This window comes from Labrus mixtus, chromosome 11 (assembly GCF_963584025.1).
Source record: "Labrus mixtus chromosome 11, fLabMix1.1, whole genome shotgun sequence".
In the NCBI taxonomy this organism is placed as follows: domain Eukaryota; kingdom Metazoa; phylum Chordata; class Actinopteri; order Labriformes; family Labridae; genus Labrus; species Labrus mixtus.
Window position 1 is genome coordinate 26767224 of NC_083622.1, and position 14702 is coordinate 26781925.

General features: G+C 41.8%; 1 protein-coding gene across 1 annotated transcript in view; it reads left to right on the forward strand.

The window, feature by feature from the left end:
- Positions 1 to 14702, forward strand: part of znf407 (zinc finger protein 407) — a 158791-nt gene that overhangs the window by 109121 nt on the left and 34968 nt on the right. Inside the window, exon 9 of the mRNA XM_061051142.1 lies at positions 3487 to 3665. Coding sequence (XP_060907125.1) covers positions 3487 to 3665 — 179 coding nt within the window. The remainder of the gene's footprint in view (positions 1 to 3486; positions 3666 to 14702) is intronic.

The following is a 14702-nucleotide window of genomic DNA, read 5'->3' on the forward strand; positions in this document are numbered from 1 at the left end:
AGAGGGAGGCGTTAATGATGATAGCCGGGCCGAGTTGCCAGAATAAGATCCAAATAGCACCGATGATCCAAATGAACCAACCCCCCTCCCCCTCCTCCTCTTAACTCTTATCACACACAAAGAAGCACATTTAAATCTCCTCTAACGAAGCGCCTCTCAATTATACCTGTCCCATTACCATACACGGGTTAGGAGGAAGAATATGGAAATGGCTCAAATAACGGGGAGAGACAGGAAGAGGCAGGGAAGGGGTGATGTATCCGTTGAGCATCAGTATGGCTGATTCCCAGGGTGAGCGAGCGGATGGTGGAGGAAGTTGAAACAGTGTTGGACTAATTAATACAGTGTATAGTAGGAGGGCTGGTGTGGGCTTTCACTAACTGTGACACCTGCTGACTCCTAAACGCACGTTGTGTTGTTTTAATATGACAATTACTCCATTAACATATCTGAGAGATAGCATGGCCCCCCTAGGAATCCACCCGCGCTCTCTTTAGAACCTTTTAGCTCCGCTTCAAATTTCATCTATTTATGCTCCCGCGTTAGAATAAGAAATCACTTTTTAGTATTTAATGCATTTCTTAGCTGCATGACTTATTGTAATTAATGAGCATGTGACAGTTTGAAATCTTCAGTCCGTCTTTCTGTTCATCACGCAGAAAAAAAAGTCAACAGATGACATGATGATGACTTTTCTGTGAACCAGTTAAACATTTGCTATTAATGGCTGATTATATAAACGCAACACTTCATGCCAGTTTACTGGATAAAGGATTAAAAATGCGTGGACATATTAAGGTGTATGTCTATTTATCATCCATCAATGACATTCTTTGCAATCTGTGTTTTTCAAACTCAACTTTGGTCCCAAGTATTTTAAAAATCAACAAACAATATATCAGACTTTAGTGAAGGTCTCTCCAACAACTATTTTTAATTTGATAACTGATGTGTTTTAATGTGTCACATGTGAATCAAACGTGGCAAACATTATGACATCTTTTTAACTTTTTAAAAACTTTTTTGGGTTCTACAAATCTGTCACACTTTTCTATGGGTTTTCACGCTAACTGTGTGATTCTTCTGCATGAATAAAGAAACCAGAGCAAATGTAAAAGTTTGAATAAACTAGATAAACATCAGTCGGGCCTAACATCATGACCACCTCTCTAATCAAATGCAATCAAATAGGAAAGCTCTGGCATCAGTTCTAAAGCGTCTAAATATATTAAGTTTTGGTTGACATCGTCGGAAAGCTGATAATTATACTTTATTTATTATTGAGGTCATAGTGGGTGGGGGGTGTTGGTGTACAGGAGTGTGTTATTTCAAAAGGTGTTCTAAAAATTTGGCCCACTCCTTTAACATAAATAAAGGGGCGAAATATTAGGAACAATATGATGCAGTCCAATACCCCACCACTACCCATTATGACCTCACCAATAACCACTAAGACCCCACCAGTGACCTTACCACTACCCACTATGACCTCACCAATAACCATAAAGTACAATTATATCTTTATACCATGTTCAAAAAAATCCATAGATGCATCATAAACATGCTGTCATACTTCCTTGAATTTAACATATTTTATTAATCCCTGAGGGAAATCCTTGGTTTACCTTATACTTGTTATTTAGAGACACATGCTTCTCACACACACAGGCCCCACACACATGCACAAACAAGACCTGTGGACATGCATTAGTGGAGCGATGTCAGAGTGCGGCTGCTACACACTGCTATGCAGGGATCGCACCAGAGCGGTTGGGTATTGGATAATACTCGGAGAGTACAACTTTGAGTCCCTACGGACTGAGCTACTTCCGCCCCCAATGTTAATACAGAATATGTAGTGATCTGGTAAAACAGATATATCTACAAAGTTCTACATACTAACTTTTAAAAAGTGTTTTATATTCACAAGTGTGTCCTCCAACCTATTGCTATGTGTATGGTTTTTGCTAAGAGCCCCCATTGCCCCACACTGGCTCCACAATGGCTCTGGCTCATGTTTTTCATACAGCATGAACAGAACCCAGTGAGAGCCCGCTCCGTTTTTTTAAGCCCCCCCTCCCAATGGAGCCTGGGCTGGACCCCATGATGGAGAGAGGCATCTCTGCAAAAGTGAAAACAAATTCTCTCCTCAGCTGGCGTGAGCTATGGCACTGTGAGGCTTTATTGTCCTGGCCAAGGTGATAAGGGAGAGTAATTGCGTATTATACTGTCCAAGAATGTCAGGTCCAAACTGAGCACGAGTGCCCCATCCATCAACACATGATGCTGTATGTTTATGTGTGTGTATGGACTGTGTTCTACACTGCACATGCTTGCTTGCATGATGCATTATATATGTGCTGTGTTGTGCACTTACAGTGTGTGTGTGTGTGTGTGTGTGTGTGTGGGGGGGGGGGGGTGTTTAAGGATTCAGGTCTGTAGTTGCACCTGGGAGTTGTATCAGATATAAAATGTTTACTTTGGTGCTAACTGTGGTTTCTTTATGTCTATGTATGTGTGTGCGTGTGTGTGTGTGTGTGTGTGTGCGTGTGCGCGTGCGCGTGCGTGCGTGTGTGTGTGTGCAGGTTTAGATGGAGCCTGGGAGCAGGTCAGGCAGCATCATTAATCAGCAGAGAGAGTGTGTGTGTGTGACTCTCTGAGCTGACATCATTACATCGCACACCCTGCTGCAGCTCACTACTTGGCCTGCCCTATCTGACCAGGCCATAGACCACTAACCGTCTCACTAACCGTCTCACTAACCGTCTCTCACACACACACACACACACACACACACACACACACACACACACACACACACACACACACACACACACACACACACACACACACACACACACACACACACCACACTCTTACTATACCTGTCATACAGTTGTGAAAGATGCATAAGGGCACAACAGATCTCTTTGAGAACATGAAAGAATATAAAAAAGTCTTCACTTTTGTGTTTGCTTTTGTTTGTGGAAATTTTGTTTTGCAATAAGCCAGGTTTTAGTATTTCTGAAATCGATCTTTCTTTTGTTTGGTGGTTGAGGGTGGTTGTATGTAATAGCACAGACGTATTTAGGCAATAAATGATGTGAGAGTCTGTCCAAACACCTCTGCTCCCTCAGCTCCAAAGCCCAGCCATTTCTTCCTAAGAGTGTGTGTGTGTGTGTGTGTGTGTGTGTGTGTGTGTGTGTGTGTGTGTGTGTGTGTGTGTGTGTGTGTGTGTGTGTGTGTGTGTGTGTGTGTGTGTGTGTGTGTGTGTGTGTGTGTGTGTGTGTGGGGTTTGTGTGTTAACGTGTGTGATCATTGTAACAAAATAAAATGTTAGTACTGTAAACCTTTCTTGGGAACATAGCCAAGTGTTTATCTTGTGTTTTACCCCTTAGGACACTCATCTTTTAATCTTTTTTAAAAAATTTTTATATGTATTTCCAGAAAGGAATTAGGCTTTTTATCTTTGTTTGTCTCCCTCAGATCCAACTGTGCTGAGAACATCCGGAAGCACATTCTCCACACGGGCAAACACGAAGGCGTGAAGATGTACAACTGTCCCAAATGCAGCCACGCCACAAACTCTCCCATGGAGTTCCGCAACCACTTGAAGGAAAACCACTCTGACATCGAGAATCCCGACCTCGCCTACCTTCATGCAGGTAACCGAACGTTCAGTTTGTACTAAGAGAGTCTGATAAATAACCTGCATGAAACAGTCAACTTGAAATCAAAACATTTAAAATGAGTTTTTCACCAAATAATCAAGAATCTGATGGACGGTTTAAGGACAGAGTCCAACAAGAGAAAAGGGAAACTAAACTAATTTTATATCTTTAAATAGTTCTCACTCTGCTTTCTTTAAACATCTGTATTTGTCCATTGGGCCTGATTTAACGACATACTTGTTGATACATGTTTAAAACAATGCAATTTCCATAATGTTAATGATGGATAGTATCAAAGTAGTATGTATGTAGTACAGAACCTTAAAAAAAACTACAGACCTTCAGTCATATTTTAAAGGAAAGCGTCTGTTAGAGGAAGAGATAGAGCACTGTCTAAAATGCACAAAGTCATTGACAATCTTGCCAAAGTATTTGTCCAATGAAGACAGCGTGTAGGATTTTGCATGCACTTTTTGTCAATGACAAACAAGAAAAAACCCAATATTTAGTGTAGAGGACTTATATTTGTGTTACTGTGGTATGGAAACAGTTATGACTATTACATCAAAAGTCTGTGGCACACTGAATATAACTTTACTCTATTTTATTGAGTGCAAAACACAGACTTTTGATTTAATTTTTGTGGTTTGTTCCTGCAACCGTGTGCACCTGAGAACGTGTTCAGGCTGTGCATGGGCAGCCTTTTGGTCATTCAGGTATGGATATTGTTTGGATTTTACCAGTGTTGTATCAAAGATAGAAGTTCTGGTAGCATGACGACCCTATTAGATTCACATGCAGGCATAGTTAAGTATTCTTTTAAAAAGTCCCAGCACACACTTCGTCTGCGTCTCAGGTGATAAAGGAGCATGTCGTAACTGAATGAAACCACCTTCAAGTCACAAATTGGTTTAAGTCAACTTCACTGAGAGTTCAACAGCAGAGAAGAGAGCAGCCAACAGACTGGAGTCAAGCTGTCCTCACACTGTCCGCCATCATGCTGCCCTTTGTTTGTTTCACTCCTCTTTGCTGGCCTCATGGTTTGTGTTCATTTAACAGTTGATTTTACAAAGTTTACAGCTTGTCTTGCTGTGCTCATGAAGTGCTGTCTTTAACGCCTTCCCAAAAGCTTTGATGTCACGTCCATCACTGTTGGACTGTTTAGATGCTCTTGATTTTCATTATGGAAAGTAGAATCCCTCTCTTCTGGATTTGAACTATATCAGGGACTAAAACAGCTTCCAACGCATTATCAGTTTCAACCATTGTTTTTAAATCTGTCTTTTTAAGTTTACAAAACTTTGTGGAAGTCCCGTAGTTTATCAGTAAAGATTGTTATCTTCACCACTCTTTTCCCTCTGTTTCAAGCATTTGGACCTCACCACCTTCTGTTTACTTACTTGTCCTTATAATCTGTTCACACATACAGTATACACACACCGACAAATCAACATTTGAAACCATTCCTCTGAATTTAATCACCTGGCTGCCCCTGCACCCCGGCCCCGGCCCTATAATTCCACAGAGGTCAGATCCTCCAGGACCCTTGAGTGTGTTTTTGTCGATGGATCAAGTCTTGCTATTCAATGGTGATAGAGGGCATCAAGCCACAAAGAGCCAGCGCTCGGATTGCTGGCCCGGCCATCCCTGCCAATCACTCACGGCCATCGAGACAGATGAAATCTTGTTCCTCCTCTATTGGTTCCTTTGTATCTCAGTGTTCTTCCTTTGTCCTTGAAGGCCACCAAATCCAATCGGCAGAGTGTCTGTCCTTCACAGGAGCAGAGAGGACAGCCTTTATCCTGTTATCCCTTTGACCTTAAATGAAAGCAGTAGAGTCGAAGGGGAGCTCCGTAGGAAAGAGGCCAGGCAGGGGACTTTCCTAGAAAACGGCTGCATTGTGGCTGCACTTTTATTTTCTATTGAAACTAATGGATTGGAGTTGCGTCTTTTTGCTGACTCTGGAAACTTTATTTCTTTGAATCCCTTGGTATATAACCAAATTCCAGCATCCCACTTCTGTCTTTGTTCTCCTTCACTACCACGCTCTAACCTCCCTGCATAACCTTTTTACCTTCACCTACTCATAGAAACACCTTGCTCCTTCATATTCTCTTCACCCTCTCACCTTTTAGCAAAGCACACCTTTACATTTCTTCTTACCCTTTAACATCAGAATACCCCTCACCTCTGTTTGTCCTTAAGCATGGCTGACCTTTGGTGTCAAAGTTTCAGTTGTTGCTTAGTTTCACCTTTGGTTGTTTTCAGGCCTCTGCTGTGGTTATGTGGTAATCTTAAACTTGATTGTCGATTGACCCAACATACTCACAGCTCTGGCAAGCCGAGTACATTTTGGCTATCACTTTTCAGTTTTATGAGCGAGGGTCAGATATTGTCTGGATTGCATGTCAACTTTCAGTCATCCTGAGGAAATATATCCTCCTTCTTTCAGTGAAGTTAAGCAGCATGTTTTCAAGATGTCATCTTGACGCTCGTATTGATATTCTGCTCACACCACACCACAGATATGAACCCAGAGACTGACAGCTAAAGAAATGATCCAAAAATGCAGCTGATGGTGAAAAGTCTTCACAGCACCAGATTTTTCAAGGAGAAATTACTCATGCCACTTAGCTTTCATCGATGCATTACAGTTTGTTCAAAGACTTTTGCTTTATGGCAGCAACATGTTAATAAACCTTGCTGGAATGCAGACAATCAACAAGCCTCTTCACACGATTAAGACCGATGCAATCAGACAAAAAGGTAGTTTGAGAAGGCATCGACTGTACACTTTGTGATCTCTCTCTCTCTCTCTCTTTCAAAAGAGAGGGGAAAAGGGGAGGTGTGCGGTGGTGGTAGCGGGAAAGAGCTGTGCTTCATCTAAGTAGACAGAACGAGACCAAAAGAAAGAGACAGGGGAAAAAAAGATTAAGAAGGTAGATGTTGAATTAACCTGCTTGTGATTGCTCTCTGTCAGAGTGGCACCAGGGCCAGCAGCGAGAGCCAAATCATCTGTGATGGCCCTTCCCGCTGTTCCCCCTTTGAAAGACACAGATCAAACGCACCCTAGTCACGGGCCCTCGCAGCCCCCTCGCGCCCCGATTGATTGACACCCGAACGTCTCTGCTACTGCTCCTTCCCTTTCGTATCACTCTCCCTTTCTCTTTCTGCGCTCTCTCTCTCTCTCTCCCCTCGTCTTCCCTTCTTTATTCAGCGTCGCACTTCGAATTAAAGCCCTTCTCAAGGATGAAAGCAGAGGTCCTTTGCAAACGAAGGAAGAGAGGGAATTAGACCCAGCAAGTGATGGAGGGGAATGATGATTAGAATTATAAGGAGAAAAGAAGGGGAAAAGGGGGTTAGATATGTGAGGGGGCGGAAATGTTGCTGATAGGACACATTTTAATAAAATGGTAATGACAATTGTCTTCCTTGTGCGATCTGCAGAGAGATACGGCGGGGGAAAGAAGTGGCAGTGCCTCTGTGATCTCTGCATAGATAACACTGCAGCTGCACTAAAGCTACAGGTTCCTTAAAGTGCTGCAAGTTCGCTAAATTACCCCCCCCCCCCCTACCAGAAGTTTCTTTCTAGTTAAAATGCTGCATGTATGCTACAAGTGGAGAAGCTTTGGGAAATGGTATATTCCCTTCCTTCTTTGTTATCTCCCTCCAGCAAGGTCAGCTGTGGTTGCAGGGCAATGGCTGTGTTAGATCAGCCTAATGTCCTCTTCAGTACCAAACACAACGTTACACTCACACACACATACACACACACACACACACACACACACACACACACACACACAGAAAAAAGGTGAGATGTCACCATGAGTTACGTCAGCACATCTTCATGCCGCTATTTTTAATTGTAAAATATTTCCCTAATTTTAAACCAAGGTTATAATTGCACATCTTGGGGGCATGGAGATCAAATGCTTTGTAATTAGCTTACAGCAACTGAGTGCTTGGATCTGCTGCAGAGTGCCTGAAAGATAAAACAAACAAATAAATAAATAAATCAACTTTCTTCCAGGCATTGTTTCTGCTTTATGCAGATTCTATTTTCCTTAATAATGCATGATGGATGGTAACCGTAGAGGGCTAGAGGAGACCTGGCCTTGTAAGTGATGATCTTAATACACAGTTACAACCACAGGCAAATTCATTTGTTTGCATATATTTTTCCTGATTAAACAAATCTGTAAACAAATCTGGGTTTGGATGGCTTTTACTTTAAGTTATGCATCTGTGTTCCTCCCCCAGCTCCCCTCCCCTCCACCTTCTGTTCATCACGTAATGAAACATTACTCTCCTGAGTTTTACTTTGCGTATTGTGTTACAGTGACGTGTTGCATCGCCGAGGACAGGTGTGTATGTCATGCAAATGTTGTCCTGGTATCCCAGCGCATATGACACCCGTGTCGACTTTTCTCGAAAAAGAAGCCACAGACACCGGGCGATAAAAATCAACATCTGTTTTCTAATAACAATGTGTTAAATGTGACACGTTTCTATGTGGGACAATATGTGGAGAAAAAAACAACAATGCATCACAGTTGTTTAAAAAAATAAATAAAAAAACACCTATAGGACATCAAGTCGTCAGCATTAGTGATGAACCTGCATCTTTGTGTCACCGTCCGTATGTTGCCTTCACATGATAGGCATTAATGAAAAAAGTCATTCTGTTCAGTGCGATGTAAAATCAGATTAACAGCGTGGCTTATTGTGCTGATGCTGTCAACGCATAGAGGCAGGCTGTTTGAGCTGTAGCTCACAAAGTCAACAACGAGGGATTTGTGGGCTTAATGGGAAACTAAAATATATACATTTACCAGTAAAGAAAGGAGGAAACCATAACTTCAAGCTAAATAATGAAACCCATTGTAACAGAAACATGAAGTGCAGTTTTCTGATGCCACCTGTTACTCTTTGTTAAGATCAAATATATATAAAGCACTGAACACAAACAAATGAGGCCTTCTGAAGTCAGAGTACATGTTCAGGAAGGTTTTTTTGTTTTTTTGTCTTCATATCTATTTTTCCTGACCACACAAAAACAACCGTTGAACACCTGCATGTAGAAACCTGAAGACGAGCCCGTGTTAGGGTGTTAATTGGAGAATTCCCTTATGGAGGAACACCTTTCACCTTCATCAGGCATTGAATGGCTCACCATGACAAGTCACATTAATTGTTATGAGCGTACAACTTTGTAGGGTTGTGCATCACAAGTTTCAACATAATACTTTGTTACATCCACTCTTTTTACAATGATGTCGTGATATCATTAAGTCAGCCAAAAGACTATTTTTTTTTTGTATTTGATTTAATTTAAAGGCCTGTGATCTGTAAGAAATGATACTAAATGCACAATTGTAGTTGTGATGTAATTCACCAAAGTAAAAAAAAAACAGTTGTAATGCTGCAAACTTCCAGTGAAATACAGTATTTTAGTTTAAAGGAAGAATGTTTGACTTTTTGATCCACCTTTGATAACACCCGCACTAAACCAAAACAAACTGTTGTTTCAAAAGAGTTATCAAATTGGATTGCACCATAATCAAGCACTAAGCACAAGCGGGGGACAGAATTGTCCTTGGCTGTGTCCGAAATCACTCCCTCATTCCCTACTCCCTATTCACTATATAGTGAGTTTAATGCAGTGGACTATACAGTGCACTCACTCAGCAAAATTAAAAAACATTTCGGACACTACTCGCTCACTCACCGGCCGCTGACAGTAACGTCATTGTTGTCGCGCAACTGAAATGCGCAGCTTAACAACGGCCGAGGATCAATAATAACAGTAAATAACGGCATGAATTTCACTGATAACTCATATTGTACTGAGTGTGTTTTCATGAAAACATTTACAAATAATAAATACTTATAAAATATTGAATTTTACATAATGAAACATATTTTCGGACCAAAACTAAATTATTTATGCTCACAGACTCTGGTTTCTCGTCTGTCATCATCATCAGGACAAACTAACATCCCTTTTAATCTTTATTAAAACTGATCATAGATTTCAGTAAAACGCTCTGAATATGAACTTTAATGAGTTTCTGTGTTCATGCTGGTCGCTCCTCTCGTCTGTCTGAGAGCAGCCGAGTCAAACGCCACTCTCTGCTCGTAAAAATCTTTTGAACCGCAATGCATGATGGTATATATTGCTCGCATAGTGACCATCGCTCATACACTACTTTTCAAAATGCATTGTGGGATACATTGAGTGGACTATATAGGGTATGACCATGCTCACTTTCGGACACAGCCCTCGTCTCGCGCTGCATTGTTGTGTTAGCATGCTAATGGTAGCGCTCTTTAGTTAGCTCGTAGCTTCACATTGCATGGAAATTTACATGGAAATGGAAACCATGATCTCAAAACGCTTACATGACATCAAAATAAGCAGTGAGTACAGTATGTTCTTCTTCTTTTCTCTAGTCTCTCACTTAAACAGCTTTTATACACAAGGCCGTCCCGTCCATGTAAACACGGCTACATGCACGGCTCACACTTCTCACTCACTGTAGACAGTCATAGAGAGACATTTACAGAGGATATACTGGATTGCTGCTGTTAAATGTTGCACATTCTGCCTTTAATATGAAAAAAAAGATGACTATGAATAAATGGATTGGCTTGTAATTTGTCTGAATTAAAATTGAATCCTAGATAATTGAATCAATATAGAGATGAAATTGAATGGATCGCTCAACACACACATCTCTGTTATCCTGTTCTCTCCCTTCATCCTTTAACTGTCCCTCTTATGGACCCAAAGGTTTTTCTGTGTTTAACTCTTCATCCACACACTCCACACAAAGCTTTGGTTGAGTTATCACAGTTAAGAAGCTGCTGCTCAATGCCAGTGTGTCCTACGAGACATAACAAGGAGGGGTGCGTGTTAGTCTTTTTTTTTTCTTTTTTTTTTGGAGAGGGGGGGGGGGGGGGGTAGCAGCTAAGCAGTTTAGGGAAAAACACACATCATCATTTGCATGCATCTCAGTAAACCAATAGAGGGCCGGTCTGGGCCGAGCGAGCAGCAAATCCTGCATAATGACCTGCTCCAATGAGCGTGAAAACTCCCCCAACTGGCTGCATTTATCACACATCAGCCGCAACAAACAGCCTTTTGTTTCATCTTCCATTATTTTCCCTTCCTCGTGGCACTAATCTGAGAGCCCCCCCCCCCCCCCCCCCCAGCCGTTTAGTGGCCTAGCAGAGGCTTGCCTGACAAGTCCAGTTCAGTCAGTGTGGAGAGGTAGAGGCAGCATATTTCTGGCTCATGTGAAGTTAGCTCTGCATTGTTTTGGCCACCTTTAAGCCAAATGATCCCTCTGTAAACAATGACTTGAAGTGTCCCTGCACAGACAGTCTGAGCCTCTGGACAAGTTCTGTCACTGTCAGAAAATCTGAAGCAGGTTGATGACATTCGATAAATCCTCCTGTGGTGTTGCACAGTTATGTTAGACGCTTGCTTATGTTGCACTATTCTTAAAAAGTTACAGATGGCTTATGTAGGGCACAATCTGTAAGCGTTGCAAAGTGAAATAGGTGCAATATGACTCAACCTGTAGTGACTTTGAAGCCTAATGCTACATTCTTTATTGTGGCACTGCGAACATGGAAAATTGGGTGTTCAATTGCACAAGAACAGTTACAACATAAACCTAAACATTAACGAGTTGGTTTAGATAGTTGAACTTTGGACAAAGCAGGACCTCTTTTCTTTTCCCTGATGTTTTCCTGAACTTGCATATGTAGTTTCTTTCTGATGAAAAAAACGTCACCCTGATCTTTAAAAAGTCGTACCTGTCACTCCCCGTGAATCCCCCTCCTCTGACATCCACTCACTCGTTTGCTTCTTTCGCTCATTTAGAAACACCAGTCTCAGTTTCAGTCTGTTTCATAACCAGCTGAAACTCTTCACTGGAGCTTAAAGATGAACACTACTTATCCTTCAAATACTTTACAGAATACAAGGTATCAAAACTACTACTTAGCATACAGCTAACTTCTGTCTTTCAGATCAAGAGGAACACGTTAGAACGTTTGCTGTACATTTGCAATCACAATTGTTGTAACACTGTAGTATGATGTTGTAAAAACCTGCTATACTTAGACAGCAGTGACACACACAAACACCTCCTGAGAGTGATGTGTGGTGGGGATGCTCGCGGGCAGGGCTGCTCCTCCTGTGTGGGACAGTGAATATGGGACCAGACAGGCCGCCGGCTCCTATAAAACCTCATCCATAATTCAATCCTCCTTCTCCTTCAATTCAGACACGCTGTACATATCCAGCTCCAGCTAACAACTAAGCTGTCTGGAAGAAGAAGAAAAAAAAAGACGGAAAGGAAGAAGAAAGAAGAAGTGGTTATTGATGAGGAGGCTGAGTAAAAAAGAAAAGATGAGAAAGGAAAGATTGCTAAGGAGACACAGCCGATCCCTCTCAGTGCGGCATGCACTTCTTGACCTTTACTGAGTCAACACAACTCCTAGTACCAACATGTTTGTCCTGATCTAAGCCCTCATTGGCTAAAGGGTACTTCTAAGATCTCCTCCTCGACCTCTGCCCCTTTAACTGGGCCAAGGACCCTTTTCTTCCTCTCCTCTCCTCTCCAGCCTCCGCACGTGTCGTGTGTTTTGGTGGCTCTACAAACGTCTCAGAATCTCTAATTAACCAACTGGCTCAACTTCCCAACTAAACAGCCAATTAGCAGCACTTTGGCCCAGCCCAGTCCCATGTTCACTGATACAGTGGCCTATTAGGGCCCCTTATTTCTCCCCCAGCATAATTGAATCCCCTGGCTGCTCATCAGTGGGCTAATTTAAGCCAATGTGCAGAGTTGGTAATCAAAGGGGCTGCCTATTAGACTATCAGACCCCAATTAAGTGCCCTCTTATTTCCAACATAACAAGCCACTATCGCTTGGGCTGTTATTGTGTTTCCCCTTTTAGTGGCCAGTTTTGTTTGGGTTGAATCTGTGGTCTGTTTGAAGAGCAGTAAGTAGTGAGTGGAGGAGAGGAGTTGTAGCTAGTTAGCACAGTTAGCGCAGTTACAGGTGGTGTTTTAAGGAATACACACTTGTAGATGGAGGAGGACAACACGTTAGTAAAGTGACCTGAGAAAAGATGTGCTTGTGTTTATACTCTCTGATGATAAATCTCAGTTTTTTATGATATTTTTGCTCAAAAGTCTGAACAGTCTTTTAGTGTAAAAAAATCTTCCAGGCTTTCTTAGAGTGCCTCAAAAAGATCAGTCAATCTTGATTTGTGAAATTCTGTTTATTTGATGGACAGCTCCTTGAGATGAACCATCTCATTTTGGAGAGTGGGTCCATGGTCCAACACAAGAAAACACAACAGTACAGTATGATACAGACACAGTCACGCACAACATACACACATAAAGGCTCTCACACACCCATCCGCCCACATATCCCTCCCACAAAGCCACAGCACCCACACAAAACCATCAGAGGTAGATACACATGCCACATTATGCAATCAAGACAACAAAAGATATGATATTAAAGGGGCAAGAGGACATTACCATTAGAAACAGCAGCATGATTATTTATATAGCATCTTTCAGACAAATTCAGTTGTAGCTCAAAGTGCTTTACAAGCGGAACAGTGATTGACAAAGGGTAGATTGTTAAAAAGGATTTAGAGACAACAACACCTGACATCTCTTCATCCACAGGGGCCAAAATAAACTGCACAAAATCAAAGATCTTTACTTATTTATTTTAAAGCACTTCATGGACTGCTTTGAGCCTCAGGGGTAGAGAGGTGTGATGTGACAATTGTCCTGCCTTTTTTCTATATCACAAACTTAAGTAAGAAACTGATGAGTGGAACCCAAGCATCTCATTATCATAAAGGAAAGCCAAGTGTGATCTGTTGCAGGGACAACTTTTTTTTTTTTTTTTTCACCTCATTATTTGGGTTCAATGAGTGCACACTGTTACATTGTCAGAAAAATGTACGGGCAGTGAAATTTTTAAAACTTAAAAAAAAAAAGAAAAAAAAAGAAAAAAAATTCAAACATCTATCTCCAGCTGCCACTTGGGATCTGCCCAAATCTGGCGAGGCTTAATGCAGCTTTAACTTGACAAATAGATTTGAAATGAAAAAAAAAAGTTCAGAGATGAATGCTTTCACCAGCAGCACCTCTTTCGGTCCTCTAACAAGTACAGAATATCTCACTTTTTTTCCTTCTTCTTCTTTTCTTCTTCTCCCCACCTCTCCCCCTGTCCTCTTCTTGGTGACTGGTGCAGCTGAGGGGAGCCAGAGTGTGAAAGAGGCCCACAGAGGGCTGATGAGGACTGTCTTAGCAAAGCATGTCTCCAGTCGCAGAGTGTGTCTGCAACATTTTGTACTGGGTGTGTGTGCGTACATACGTGCGAGTGTGTATGGTAGAAAGAAGTAGTCGTGTGTGCTCGTCTCGGAGTCTTAAGTGTGTGTGTGTTTAGTGTTGGTGTCGACTCCCCATAGCCTAATTAAAGGGCGAGGAAAGCCACTCACAGGGAGATTAAACCTAAAAGGGTAAATTAGCACTCAAAAGGGGTGTGGCAAATTCACACTTATGCACGGGCCATGAAATCTCTTCTGACACCTGAGAAAAAGGGGAAAAAAAGCGAAAAAGAGAATTAGGAGGATGGAGAGAGCGGGAGAAAACTTTTGTGTTTCCATAGCATAGCGCTGTGCTGTGTATTTGTCGAGAAGAGGATCCGAACAGTCGACTTTATTAGAGATAAGAGATCAGAGTTTGGGAAACGGCTGCGTCCTATCGTGGTATGTTTAGGTTGGCTGATTAGCTGCAGGACCTGTCACTTCATTTCACTTCATAAGTTTACCTGCTTTGTTGTTGTAACTCGACTAGGACGAAAGAATCCGTCAAATGAAGGTGGAGTAAAATAATTAAGTGCAGCAGGGGCAAAAATGTCTTTAACATCCCTTTAAATACAATTATAGAAACATGACATTTAAGAAATCTGAACCTTCATT